The following is a 14657-nucleotide window of genomic DNA, read 5'->3' on the forward strand; positions in this document are numbered from 1 at the left end:
CTCACCACTCTCTGTGTGAAGAAATTTCCCCTCTGGTCTCTTTTGTATCTCTCCCCTCTCACCTTAAACCTGTGCCCTTTAGTTCTAGACTCCTCTACCTTTGGGAAAAGATTCGGTCAAAGTTTCCAGAATTATAATAATCTTTATTATTGTCACAAGTAGGCTTATGTTAATACTGCAACGAAGTTACTGTGAAAATCCCCTCATCGCCACACTCCGGCGCCTGTTCGGGTATACAGAGCGAGGATTAAGAATGTCCAATTCACCTAACAAGCACATCTTTCTGGATTTTGTGGGAGGAAACCGGAGCACCCAGAGGGAAACAGGCAGAACATGCAGACTCCACACAGACAGTGACCCAAGTGGGAATCGGCCAGGAGTCATTCATGAAAACTATTCAGTTACTTACTGCATGTGTGTGGATGAATAAAAAGAGAGAAAGTTAGATAAACCTTGTGTGCAGTCCCTGAAAGTAAAATAAATCCATGCTTTGAATGCAGTTTATGTATTTTGGTGAAGATTAATATAACTCTAGTCTTACCATGCACTATACATGGATTTACTCACCTTTGCATGTCAGCATCGTAATGTGATTGGTAGTAGGGTGCCCGTACTATATTGAATGAATGCAGTATTTTTGGTTTTTGGCAGCACCTTGAAGTTCTCAGGACATCCCTTCACAATTAATGAATTGCTTATGAAGTGGAGTTATGCATGTAAACATGAACATTTGAATTGGGAGCAGGCCATTTGAGATTTTGAGCCTGTTTTGCCATTCAACAAGATCATGCCTGATCTGATTGTGGTTCAACTCCACATTACTGCCTACCTCTGATATCCTTTGACTCCCTTGTTAGTCAAGAATCTTATCAATCCCTGCTGCAAAACATATGAGAGCCCATGTACACAGCAGGGTCCCACAAATAGCTGAGAGATATGTTTTGGTGATTTAAAAAAGTATATATATTGTAACCAAGACCTCTGAGGCACTCATGCATATTTATATAGAATCTTTCATGTAGAAAGATTCTCTTGTAGAAACATGCTCTTGAACATGTAGACATCAGATAGTTCAGCATCACTGACATCAGGACAAATTATATGCTCAAGTCCTGGAGTAAGGATTGAATGCATAAACTTCAATATCATGAAGTTTTATAAATAAGGCACAAAATGTTGCTCACTTACTTCCTCTCAGTTAGGAATTTGGTAATTGCATATTCTCATTAAAGCTACTATCTAAACAAAAAATATATTCTCATTGGCATTTTATATGACCAACCCTGGCTGTTTCTAGAACACTAATTTCTCAATCACTGTTGCAATGTATTCAGTTGTTGGATACGAGGATACAGTGTAAAATTTCTTTAAAAGGAACATCTGTGTCTATGATATTAAGAATATTTTCGGTTTAGATGTTTGCGAACATCAGGCACAAAAGTGATTGTGCTTCTATTGGTTGATGTGGTGGGATGGATAAGTTATTTTCCTGGAAGTGTGATGGAGGGCACTTAATATCTGTTAGCAATATTTTAAAGAATGTTTTTTTTTTTTTTATAAATTTAGTGTACCCAATCATTTTTTTCCAATTAAGGGGCAATTTAGCATGGCCGATCCACCTAACCTGCACATCTTTGGGTTGTGGGGGTGAAACCCACGCAAACACGGGGAGAATGTGCAAACAGAATGTTTTTTTTTAATATATTTAGAATACCCAATTTTATTTCCCGATTTAAGGGGCAATTTAGCGTGGTCAATCCTCCTACCCTGCACATCTTTGGATTGTGGAGGTGAGACCCATGCAGACACGGGGAGAATGGACAGTGACCCGGGGCGGGGATCGAACCCGGGTCCTTGGCGGGGTGAGGCAGAAGTGCTATCCACTGCACCGCAATATCGTCCTTTCTTTAAAAAGTATATGTTTTAAAATAAATTTAGAGTACCCAATTATTTTTTTCCAATTAAGGGGCAATTTAATGTGGCCAATCCACCTAACTTGCACATCTTTGGTTTGTGGGGGTGAAGTCCATGTAGACATGGGAATATTGTGCAAAATCCACATAGACTGACCCGGGGCCGGGATCGAACTCGGGTCCTCAGCGCTGCAGGCAACAGAGTTAACCATTGCGCCACCATGCCTCCAGTTTTTAAAGAATAGTGAAAACCTTTTACTTATGATACTATTGCTTTTTTCGTTTTAGAAAATGTCAAAATTTTGTATAAAGGTACAATAATCTGCTTTATTTTTGTTGTTAGCTGGTATCTGAAAATGCTGCAGTGCTGGAGATGTAAACAGTGGTTCCATGAAGCCTGTATACAATGCTTGCAGAAGCCGATGCTTTATGGAGACAGGTGAAGTCCAATGTTCATGTTTAAAGCAAGTCTATAAACCTTTTTACATCAGCATTTAAATTTGTAAAACTTATAACAGCGCTAGCTCCCTACCGATGTCTGAATACATGTTCATTAGCATCTCAATATCGGCGTCAGAGACCTGACTGCCAAAGCAAATCATCCTCGCCCAGCTCAAGGAAGGCTCCTGAACAAGAGGAGGGCAAAGGAAGTGCTTCAAAGACACCTGACGGCTTACCCCAAGAAATGCAACATTGATGTCAATGCCTGGTAGATCCTTGCTGAAGAACGACCTCCTGATTGCAGGGACACAATTCGTCAAAGACACACAACGACAATAGGAGGCCCGGAAAAGGAGCCCCATAAAGGAATACCTGCGATCAAGAGTGCAAGGACCAATCCAACCTCCCATAAACACCTGTGAAGTGTGCGGTCGAAGATACGGCGCTGGGATCGGGCTAGTGAGCCACACAAGGACCCAAGAATCTATGACCAGTAACACGAGTTTCTTAGGTGGACAATCATATTCATTAGCGAGTAATCGCTGAAGAAGATTGGTATAACTGTATAGGCAAAAGGCTAACTATACAAATTATTTTTTTTGGGTAATGAACAGTTTTAAAAAATAAATTGAGTACCCAATTCATTTTCCAATTAAGGGGCAATTTAGCGTGGCCAATCCACCTAACCTGCACATCTTTTGGGTTGTGGGGGCGAAACCCACGCAGACACGGAGAGAATGTGCAAACTCCACACAGACAGTGACCCAGAGCCGGGATCGAACCTGGGACCTCGGCGCCGTGAGGCTGCAGGGCTAACCCACTGTGCCACCCTGCTGCCCGATGAACAGTTTTTAGATTTAATGTAATAAGTCATTTGGTGATTCAACTGACTGGATTATAATTTGTAAAGCACTTGGTGCAAAGCTGAAGTGCTGTGAGACTACTGCTTGGAGAATGCAATCTGGCTGACTTGACCATGGTTGTTATATTGCTACTCCTGGTAGCATGTTATATTACTGGCTTTAAGTAATATATGTCATTATTAACTGTGGATGTTGAAGAACACTCAGGTCTTCGAAGTAAACTGAAAGAATTTATTAAATAACGATAAAACTAATAAATGAGTTTGACACTCCACTAAACTAACTCTAGCAATAAAGTAAGGATAACTAACTGTACAAACTGTATCTAAACTACACGTGGCGTCTAGGCTGAGATCCTCTCTACTACACTGCTGCTCTTTGGGAACTCCTGCACGGAAAGAGAGCTAGAACTTCTGGGAACTCGATTATATAGTGAATCTCGTAATGCAGTCTCGTTGTAATGTTACAGCTAGGTGTTGTGATTAACCCTTTAGTTACATGTCTGTCTGCATATCATTACAAAGGTCAAAACAAAAATTTCACATCTGCGCAAAGTTGCAAAGTATACCTGCCATATATAAAACTACCGTTACTTATCACAAAATCTGAGTTATAAGTCTCTTTCCCTTAATTGGAGGACAAAAATGGATATACATGTCCACATTTAAATGATTCAGCAAGAGAGATTAACAAGGATGTCACCAGCAACATGTGGGTCACATAACAAGAAAGGGTTGAGAGGCTGTTACTTAAAAATAGAAGGTTGATGGGTGACCTAAGAATTCTGCTAAAGTATGTTGGTGTTTAGACTAGTTCTAGGCCATAGATTGGCCTCTGGTTCTGCCAACTGTAAAGTTCGTTATCTTGTCTGGGCCAACTAGAATGACATTAAGCAGGAACAAAATGTTTCTCAAGCAGGTAAATATGAGTGCTTGGGTATAATCAGAACTTTTTTTTGACCATTTTTTAGAAGTTTGAACGTAGGTTTCTGATTCACTGCCTTGATTGTGGTGGGATGGATGCGCAAACATGAAATAAATATTTTGTTATGGAGAGGGAAGTAATTTTAACCTTGAGGAAATAACGGAGGTATTTATTTAATGTCTCGATACCCCCGAGTGCTTCACAGTCACTTAAGTACTTTGGAAATGTAGCACCATTGTGTATGGGAATTGTGGTAGCTGATTTGCGCACAGCAATAAATGACCACTTAATTTGTTTTAGTAATGTTAGTGTGTACTGGATAGAAGGCATTTGTTCTTTAAATGGTGCTATGGGATATTTTGCATCCTTCTGAGAGAGGGCAAACAACATATTAGTTTAAGTCTTATTCAAAAGACCACATGGGTGCAGCATTTCCTGAGTAATGCACTGAAATATCAACCTAGCTCAAGTCTTTAGTGAAGCACAACCTATTGACTCGGTTTGAGACAAATGTTCTTTCTAAGCTCCAGGACGGCACAGAAACCTGAAGGTTTTTGAGTGCAAGTTGGCCCCTTTTATTTACCACACACTCATTGCTTCACAAATTTTTTAAGGACCCGAATTAGTTGTATTACCAAAAAAAAATTAAGCGGTAGGTTGTTATGAGGGTGACCGCATTGAACCAACCCCGATGACTGCTTTTGATGCGTAATTTTTGAGTGCGGTTTCAAAATATTCTTATTATGCATGGGTAGGAAGAGCCATGTGTGGAAAAATCTGAATGTCCGCTTGAATGGGGAAAGATAATCTCGCCTGGTAGAAGTATTGAATCATATGGGTTAATAAAATTGGATCGTCTATAATCTTGTTTGTTGTCCTCTGCATGATGAGTTGTACCTGGATACAAAAAGGGATATGGAATATAACTGTGGAACTATACAGCAGTTAATGTCAGTGATGGGAAAGGTACTTTTATCCTAGAAGGCACTGCGAGACAGAAAATACAATTAAAAATCATCACGATTCTGAAAGTTTTACATCACGCTTAACCAACATAAGAGTAAAGAAGTGGAGGGGAGGCAGTAGTTTAGTTGTATTGTCGCTGGACTAGTAATCCAGAGACGTAGGGTAATGGTCTGGGAACCCAGGTTTGAATCCCATCATGGCAGTGTTGGAATTTAAACTCAACGTATCTGTAATTGTAAGTCTAACGATGACCATGAAACCATTGTTGAGTGTCGTAAAAACCCATGTGGTTCACTAATGTCATTCGAGAAGTAAATCTGTCATCCTTGCTTGGTCCAGCCTACATGTGACTCCAGACCCACAGCAATGTGATTGACTCTTAAATGCCCTCTGAAATGCCTAACAAGCCACTCAGTTGTATTCAACTGCTACAGAAATACAAAAAAGGAATGAAACCGGATGGACCACCCAGCATTGACCCAGGCATCGGAAACGACAATAGCAAATCTAGCCTTGTCGAATACAAAGTCCATACTAACATATGGGGGCTTGTGCTAGAACTTGGGAGAGCTATCTCACAGACCAGTTGAGCAACAGCCTGACATAGTCATACTCACAGAATCATACCTCACAGACAATATCCCAGACACCACTATCACCATTCCTGGATATGTCCTGTCTCACCAGCAAGACCAGGTCTGCAGAGGTGGCGATACAGTTGGGAGGGAGTTGCCCTGAGAGTCCTCAAGATCGACTCTGGACCCCATGAAGTATCATGGCTTCAGGTTAAATATGGGGAAGGAAACCTGATGCTGATTACCATGTACCATCCAGCATCAGCTGATAAATCAGTACTCCACCCTGTTGAACACCACTTGGAGGAAGTACTGAGGGTGGTAGGGTGCAAAATATACTCTGTGTGGCTTGATAGTATCATCACAGACTTGGCTGGCCGGGTCCTAAAGGTCATAGCTGCTAGATTAGGACTGCAGCAGGTGGTGAGGGAACCAGCATGAGGGAAAAACATACTTGACCTCCTCTGACCAAACTTGCCTGTTGCAGATACATCTGTCCATGACAGTATTGATAGTCACCACCATCCAGTCCTTGTGGAGACAAAATCCCGTCTTCTGAGCATACTGTCCATCGTGTTGGCACTACCATATGCTCAATGGAATAGACTTCGAACAAATCTAGCAACTCAAAACTAGGCATCCATGAGGCGCTGTGGGTCGTCATTAGCAGCGGAATTGTACTCGACCACAATCTGCAACCTCATGACTCTGCATATCCCTGCTCTACCATTACTACCAAGCCAGGGGATCAACCCTGGTTCAATGACATGTGCAGGAGACATGCCAGGAGCAACACCAGACATAGCTAAAAATAAGATGTCAACCTGGTGAAGCTACAAATCAGGACTACTTGTGTGCCAAATAGCAAGTAATGGACAGAGCTCAGCAACTCCACAATGAACGCATCAATCTAAGCTCTGCAGTCCTGCCACATCCAGCTGTGAATGGTGGTGGGCAATTAAATAACTCATTGGAGGAGCAGGCTCTACAAATATGCTCAACGATGGAGGAGGCCAGCACATCTCTGCAAAAGGTGAAGTTGAAGCATTCGCAATAGTCTTCAGCCGAGTGGATGACCATCTCGGTCTCCAGAGGTCCCCAACATTACAGATATCAGTCTTCAGCCAATACGGTTCACTCCACGTGACATCAAGAAATAGCAAAAGGCAATGGATACTGCAAAGGCTATGGGCCCTGAATACCAGAAGAGCTGAATACCAAAAGTGAGGTGAGAGATACTGCACTTGACATCAAGGCAGCATTTGACTGAGTATGGCATCATTGAGCCCTATCTAAACTGGCAGGGGAGGGGAAAGTCTCTGCTGATTGGAGTCATACCTGGCACAACCATCTTCAGCTGCTTCATCAATGATCTCCCTTCCATCATAAGGCCAGAATTGGGGCTTTTTCAGATGTTCGGCACCATTTGTGACTCATGATGTAGTCCATGTCCAAATGCAGCAAGACTTGGACAATATGCAGGTTTGGGCTGACAAGTGGCAAGTTGCATTCGTGCCCCACAAGTGCCAGGCAATGACCATCTCCTACAAGAGGATCTAACCACTGCCCCATGGCATTACCATCGATGAATCCCCCACAATCAACATCCTGAGGTATACCATTGATCAGAAACTGAACTGGACTAGCCGTATTAATACTGTGGCTACCAGAGCAGGTCAAAGGCTAGGAATCGTACCATGAGTAGCTCCCTGGCCACACCCCCAAAAAGTCTGTTCAACGTCTACAAGTCAGGAGTGTAATAGAATATTCTCTTGCCTGGATGAGTGCAACTCCCAACAACTAAGCTCAACATCATCCAGGATAAAGCAACCTGCTTGGTTGCTGCCCATTCTGCAAACATAGAATCCTTCCAACGTGGACGAAGTGTCAGCCGTGTGTACCATCTACAAGATGCACTGCAGGAACTAGTCAAGCTTCCTTAGACCGCACCTTCCAAACCCATCTTTAAGAACAAGAGCAGCAGATACATAGGAACCCCACCAAATGGACGTTCCTCAAGTCACTCGACTTGGAAATATATTGCCATTCCTTCAGTGTTGCTGGGTTGGAGCTCCCTCCCTAACAGCATTGTGGGTGCACCTACACTTCCAGGACTGCAGCGGTTCAAGAAGGCCATGCCCCCCACCTTCTGAAGGGCAACTAGGAATGGCAGCAAATTCTGGTCTAACCAATGACGCCTGAATCCCGTAAATGAATTTGTAAAAAAAATGGCTGCCATTTATTTTGCATTTTAAAAATACCTGTCACGTTTTAGGCTTTTGACAGGTTAAGGCATATGGAGTTGGGGCAAACAGCTAACTGGTTAGCAAATTGGCTTAAAAATAGAATACAGAGGGAAGGGGTAACTGGTAGTTACTCAAATGGAAGGAAAGAGGAAAGTTGCATTCCATAAGGATACGTGCTAGAATCACTGTTATAAATGACCATCAAAATTTGTAGATGATGCCAAACTGGGGAATGTAGCAAATCGTGGAAGAATGCAACATAATACAAGACAACAATAGAAAACTTGCAAATGAAGTAGTTACGTAACAAATGGACTTTTGTAGAGAAAATGTATGGTGATTGACTCGCGGGGGGGGGGGGGGGGGGGGCAATCGCACATCATTTATATCTTGAATAAATAACTTAATGGAGTGGATTTTTCCCCCGTTAGTTAGGCAGCCCCTTGTTCAATTTGTTTTCCTTGCCGTTTTGCTTTCTTTGGTGGTTGGGGGACATTCAAATCGCACCATGCAAATTATGTAAATGTGTATTTCTTTATGGGATTACCTAAAGCATGCCAAAATTTAGATTTTGGAACACAAGGATCTAGGGATTTAAGTAAAAGTGGCATGATAGATCAGGAAAACAATTAAAAATGCTAACAAAGTACTGGGATTTTTTGGGGGATATGGAATTCGAAATAAGTGACACTTGAACTCGTATGGAGCTCTGAGTCCTTCACAGTCCTGGTCTCCATATTATATGAAGAACATAGAAACATTGGAGAAAATGCAGAAAAGATTTACAAGAATTGCAGTGGAGAGGATTAGAAAACATTGAATAGGTTGGGGCTTTTTTTTTCATCAGAAAAGAAGACTTGGAGCAGACCAGATGGTCTTAAAATTCTGAATAGGTTCAACAAGGCGGATGTAGATAGTTAAGAATAGATCCAGTAGTTGGGGGGGGGGGGGGGGAGGGGGGGGGGGGGGGGGGAGAGAGTAGAGTAGGAGGGAAAATATGGTGGGTAGTACCGATGGGAGAGGAGCGGGCTTGTGCAATATGTTATGATTGAAGTATTGAAAGTACATGGATGTTTGCACTTTTTTTTGCTTTCTTTCTGATGATGTCTGTAACTGTTTATAAAGCCAAAAACCACCTCAATAAAATTTTTTATTAAAAAAAAAATAGATCCAGTAGGAAATATTTCTTCAGAATGCAGAACTCATTATCGCAGGAAGTTATTGAGGCAAATCACTTGAATGCTCTGAAGAAATATTTGATAGCTACATGCAAGAAAGGTCTAAAACAGGGGTGTCAAACTCAAATACACCATGGGCCAAAATTAAAAAATCGGGACAAGTCGAGGGCCGGACTGGTTCAATGTTTTTTTGCAAAACTTATTGAAATTAACTTATTGAACCTGGAACTAATAAAGCTTAGGTTATTGCCTATAAAAACAACATTAAATATTAAATAAATAAAAAAATTAGTTGCATTTATTTCTTATTGCTTTATCTGGAGCTTTTCCAGAGTAATTTCTAATGAAAACATTTTTCCACAGGCCAACACTTTGTGATTCACACTATACCTGAATAAACTCGGCATCAGCCATATCATACGCCATAGGCGCTTCAATTGCTGGGGCCAGCTTTAATAGTAATTAGATATTATTAGGGCAGCACGGTGGCCTAGTGGTTAGCACAACCTCCTCACGGCGCTGAGGTCCCAGGTTCGATCCCGGCTCTGGGTCACTGTCCGTGTGGAGTTTGCACGTTCTCCCCGTGTCTGCGTGGGTTTCGCCCCCACAACCCAAAAATGTGCAGAGTAGGTGGATTGGCCACGTTAAATTGCCCCTTGGAAAAAATAATTGGCTAATCTAAATTTTTTTAAAAAGTAATTGGATATTATCTCGCAGGCCAAAGATAATTCCACCGTGAGTTTGACATATATGGTCTAAAAGATCAAAAGATGTGCAGATTAGGTGAATTGGTCATTCTAAATTGCCTCTTAGTGTCCAATGATTAGATGGGGTTACGGGGATAGGGCAGGGGAGTGGGCCTGGTTGGGTGCTCTTTTGGAGGGTTGGTGCAGACTCGATGGGCTGAATGCCGACCTCCTGTACTGTAGGAATTCTGTGAAAGAGGGACATAAAGGAATGTTGAAAGCTGAGGTGAGGAATACATAAAATGGGAGAATTCTATGGAGTATAGAGACCACACACTAATGCTGAATCGTCTGCTTCTGTGCTTACATTCCACTGTAGAATTATACTTTTTACAAATTATGTTGATTTAAAAATGAAGGATTTTATTTTCTCTTTTGTTCTAGGTTCTATTTATTTATTTGCTCTGTTTGCAATTCTGGACCAGAATACCTCAAACGTCTGCCGTTGCGATGGTAGGTTATTGCTCAGTTATTTTGGTTTCGGGGTTTAAAACCCGCAGTTGCGTTTTGCTCCTCTTTATGCAGTGATTTTATAAATACTAATTTCATAATGATGGTATTGTCCATAGCTCCTTTTGTGCTCAGGAGCTTAGTTAAAAATCTTCGTAAACGATAATGCACTGATGCGCATATGCAATTTGTCCTATGTCAGACACATTTGAGGACCGTGCACAAGATCTTGTAATTTACTTGTGTCTTAACATAGAGTAAATTTCCTTTTTTTAAAATAAATTTAGAGTACCCAATTTTTTTTTTTCCAATTAAGGGGCAATTTAACATGGCCAATCCATATCTTTGGATTGCGGGGGTGGCACCCACACAGACAAGGAGAATGTGCAAACTCCACATGGACAGTGACCTGGGGCCGGGATCGAACCTCGGTGCTGTGAGGCAGCAGTGCTAACCATTGTGCTGGCCTAGAGTAAATTTTCCCAATCTAATTGATAATATTATATAAAGAGGGCGGCACGGTGACGCAGTGACTAGCAATGCTGCCTCACGGCGCTGACGACCCGGGATCGATCCTGACCCTGGGCCACTGTCCGTGTGGAGTTTGCACATTTCCCCCGTGTCTGTGTGTCTCACCCCCACAACCTAAAAGATGTGCAGGGTAGCTGGATTGGCCATGCTAAATCGCCCCTTAATAAAAAAATTATTAACTATATAAAGAACGAGCATTTAATTACTGTTAGAAACACAAGCTTTAGAAGTACCTTAAATAAGCTGAATTAGCAATTTTTGAGTTGGGATTTAAGCCTGCAGCGTTCTGATTTAATTTCACCAGTAGAATAATTCCACAAATTTGTTTTGCCATTTCTCCAGTTTTCCAATGCACTGTGCATCCGTGCTAGTTTTGTTCATCCTTGGTTTGCAGTGTGTATTGTAATTGGCCAACAAATATTTGAAAACCTTAATTTTTTTTCTCATGGATGGATGTTAAAATGTATGTTTTACGCTTTTTCTCTCCCAGGGTTGACATAGCACATTTAAGCCTTTACAATCTAAGTGTTATTCATAAAAAGAAGTATTTTGATTCTGAACTTGAATTGATGAATTACATTAATGAAAATTGGGACAAACTGCAACCTGGTAAGGTAAGGTCTACTTTAGCACTGAATATAATTGGTTAGTGATAGGCAAAATCATGTTCCAGACTGTTGTTAAAATGGATAATTTGACCCCAAATATTCCTTCATGTAACTCTTCAGTGTCTGTTTTTTTAAATTACTTTTAAATGTGTATTTGATACTAAATTTTATGATGGTTAACATAGTTATTGAGCAAATTCAAAACTGTCTTTGTTAGGCCGGCATGTGTTGCCATTTATTTTTCCTTATTTCAAATATTTGATCTGCAAGTATGTTTGTTATTCTCTTGAAGGGTTAACTTTCAAGAATCGTACATTAGTATAATAAATTTGTGTTGAAGTTTTATTTAGAATTAAAGCATATACATTTGTGTACCAAAATAAGTGAAAGAAATGCTTTATTTGAAGTAAAAAATCAATGGCATGTATGGACTGTTATACAGAACTGAAAAATCATTGAATTCAAAACTTTGATATAACCGTAACATTTTAACTGAATTTACAAACTCTTTATGAATCAATCACAAGTTTATGGGCTGTAACAATTAAACAATTAGCAAAAGGATGTTGAAAATATCTGTTATTTGTTTGCAGCTTGTCGACACTCTAAAACCTGATCGATACGGCTTTATTCTTCAAGCCCTAAATGAGAACAAATGCATGTAAGTGAGGGTATATCCCAAATAGAAATAATGTAATTAGTGATGTTTCAGGAGTAGAGAAATTTCGATTAATGAAATAGATTTCACTAGTAGCAACGGGGTAGATGGATTGAAAGTCTGTTCTCGGTTCTCAGATTTTATTTATGCTTGTGTGCAGTCCCACTTGCCTATTACCACAATTCCTGCTGACTTATAGTTGCACCCTGTGTCTCTACATATTAAATCAAGGAAGGGGATTTTGAATTTGAAACTCTGGTGAAAATGGATACGTTATGTCTGTTGCTGCAGAGACTGCAACAACAGTTTAAATGTAATTGGAACCAAATAATGGTTACACCACAGAAAGAGACCTTTTGGCTAGTTCTGTACACGCAAGAGCAGTTTGGCTAGTCTCATTAGTCCGCCATTTCCTCTTTGAAAAATAAATTTATCTAAGTCATGAGTAAAGAATTGCAATAAATAGTAGAATAAAAGATTGAATTAAGTACAACAGAGAACATTGATAATTGGTACATCGACAAACCGTGATTGGTTACAGTGCAGAACAAGGGGCCAAACAAAGAAAATACAGGAACAAGAGCAGCATTGGGAGTCGTGAATAGTGTTCTTACAGGGAACAGATCAGCCCAAGGGAGAATCATTGAGGAGTCTAGCAGCTGTGGGGGAGAAGCTGTTCCGATGTTTGGACGTGCGGGTTTTCAGACTTCTGGGCTAAACAGCTGGCTTGCAAAGCAGGACAAGGCCAGCAGCGCGGGTTCAATTCCCGTGCCAGCCTCCCCGAACAGCCGCCGGAATGTGGCGACTAGGGGCTTTTCACAGTAACTTCATTTGAAGCCTACTTGTGACAATAAGCGATTTTCATTTTTCAGAGGGAGAATGTCCAATTCACCTAACAAGCATGTCTTTCAGGACTGGTGGGAGAAAACCCACGCAGACGTGGGGAGAACGTGCAGACTCCACACAGACAGTGACCCAGGCCGGGAATCGAACCAGGGTCCCTGGCGCTGTGAAGCAACAGTGCCAACCACTGTGCTACCATGCCGCCCATATCTCTCTAAATGTTGGAAGGACCAAGGAACTGATCATCGACTTCAGGAAGCGTAGCAGGACACTCATCCCTGTCTTCATCAATGGCTCCAAAGTGGAGATGGTCGATAGCTTTCAGTTCCTGGGTGTCACCATCACCAACAGTCTGTTCTGGTCCACTCATGTTGATGCAACAGTCAAGAAAGCCCAACAATGCCTCTACTTCCTATGGAGGCTAAAGAAATTCGGCATGTCTGCATTGACTCTCACAAACCTCTACAGATGTGCCATAGAGAGCATCCTATCCGGCTGCATCACAGCTTGGTATGGCAATTGCTTGCCCCAAGATCGCAAGAAACTGCAGAGTGTGGTGAACTCAGCCCAACACATCACAAGCTTTCCACCCTCACATTGATTCTGTATACACCTCCCGCTGCCTCAGGAAGGCAGACCGCATTATCAGAGACCCCTCCCACCTAGGCTTTTCCTTCTTCCAGACCCTTCCATCAGGCAGCAGGTACAGAAGTCTGAAGACCCACGCGTCCAAACATCGGAACAGCTTCTTCCCCAGAGTTGCTAGACTCCTCAATGATTCTCCCTTGGACTGATCTGTTCCCTGTAAGAACACTATTCACGATGCTCATTGCTGCTCTTTCTCATGTATTTTCTTTGTTTGGCCCCTTGTTCCGCACTGTAACCAATCATGGTTTGTCGATGTACCATTTGTCAATGTACTTTGTTGATCATTCTTTTTTTCTACTATATGTGTACTGCAGTGTTCGTCAAACTTTTTTTTCCGGGGACCCACTTTTACCAACACAGCCGACCGTTGCGACCCAACCCTGCCGACCTTCGCGACCCAACCCGGCCGACCTTCGCGATCCACGCCAGCCGACCTGAGCGACCCACCATTTTCTCTTACCTTGTTTGCTGCTGATAAAAATGGAGGAAATGGTTTTGGGTCCCTTTGGCCCTCGTCCACACTCCTCCAATGAACCTGTTGGATGAAGGTGAAAGTATGGAGTCTCCATCTGTCCAAAGTTCTGCATTTCTTCCGTAAAATTTTATTAAATAAACCCCCCGCAGAACTTGTAAAAAAAAATGAAAAAAATAAAAATTAAATTAAATGATTAAAATAAATGAATAAAACTCCCCCGAACTTGTAAAAAACAAAAAAAATGAATAAAATAAATGAAAAAAAAAATTAAATGAATAAAAACCTCCCGAACTTGTGAAACAAAAAGCTGCAACCGTTTTTAAAAAATAGCGGCCGCACTACGCATGCGCGGCCAGCGTTATTAAAAGCCAGCTGCTGCGCGGGGATTTGCATGATCGGGAGTGCCACAAAGGACGGCTCCACGACCCTCCCGGGGTGCGCCTTCGAGTTTGAAGAACACTGGCGTACTGTGTATATTCCCTTAGCCACAGAAAAATACTTTTCACTGTACTTTGAATAAATCAAATCTTCGTTGCCTACTCTAGTACCATAACCACTAGCTGACTCCTTTCCAGTTGTGTATTCGAAAATA

The 14657-nt window shown here is 41.5% G+C and overlaps 1 protein-coding gene and 1 long non-coding RNA gene across 5 annotated transcripts in view; one reads left to right on the plus strand and one right to left on the minus strand.

Annotated features, from left to right (window-relative positions):
* The window catches only part of mtf2 (metal response element binding transcription factor 2), a 63365-nt gene that overhangs the window by 25250 nt on the left and 23458 nt on the right, over nucleotides 1–14657 (plus strand). For 3 of the 4 annotated variants that reach the window (XM_038793845.1, XM_038793846.1, XM_038793848.1), the window contains 4 exons: nucleotides 2257–2352; nucleotides 10237–10305; nucleotides 11324–11447; nucleotides 12035–12102. In XM_038793845.1, coding sequence (XP_038649773.1) covers nucleotides 2257–2352; nucleotides 10237–10305; nucleotides 11324–11447; nucleotides 12035–12102 — 357 coding nt within the window. The remainder of the gene's footprint in view (nucleotides 1–2256; nucleotides 2353–10236; nucleotides 10306–11323; nucleotides 11448–12034; nucleotides 12103–14657) is intronic. The other variant, XM_038793847.1, reaches the window with a different exon arrangement.
* Nucleotides 14077–14657, minus strand: part of LOC119964412 — a 29284-nt gene continuing 28703 nt past the window's right edge. Inside the window, exon 3 of the long non-coding RNA XR_005460294.1 lies at nucleotides 14077–14125. This is a non-coding gene — a long non-coding RNA (uncharacterized LOC119964412). The remainder of the gene's footprint in view (nucleotides 14126–14657) is intronic.

This window comes from Scyliorhinus canicula, chromosome 4 (assembly GCF_902713615.1).
Source record: "Scyliorhinus canicula chromosome 4, sScyCan1.1, whole genome shotgun sequence".
In the NCBI taxonomy this organism is placed as follows: domain Eukaryota; kingdom Metazoa; phylum Chordata; class Chondrichthyes; order Carcharhiniformes; family Scyliorhinidae; genus Scyliorhinus; species Scyliorhinus canicula.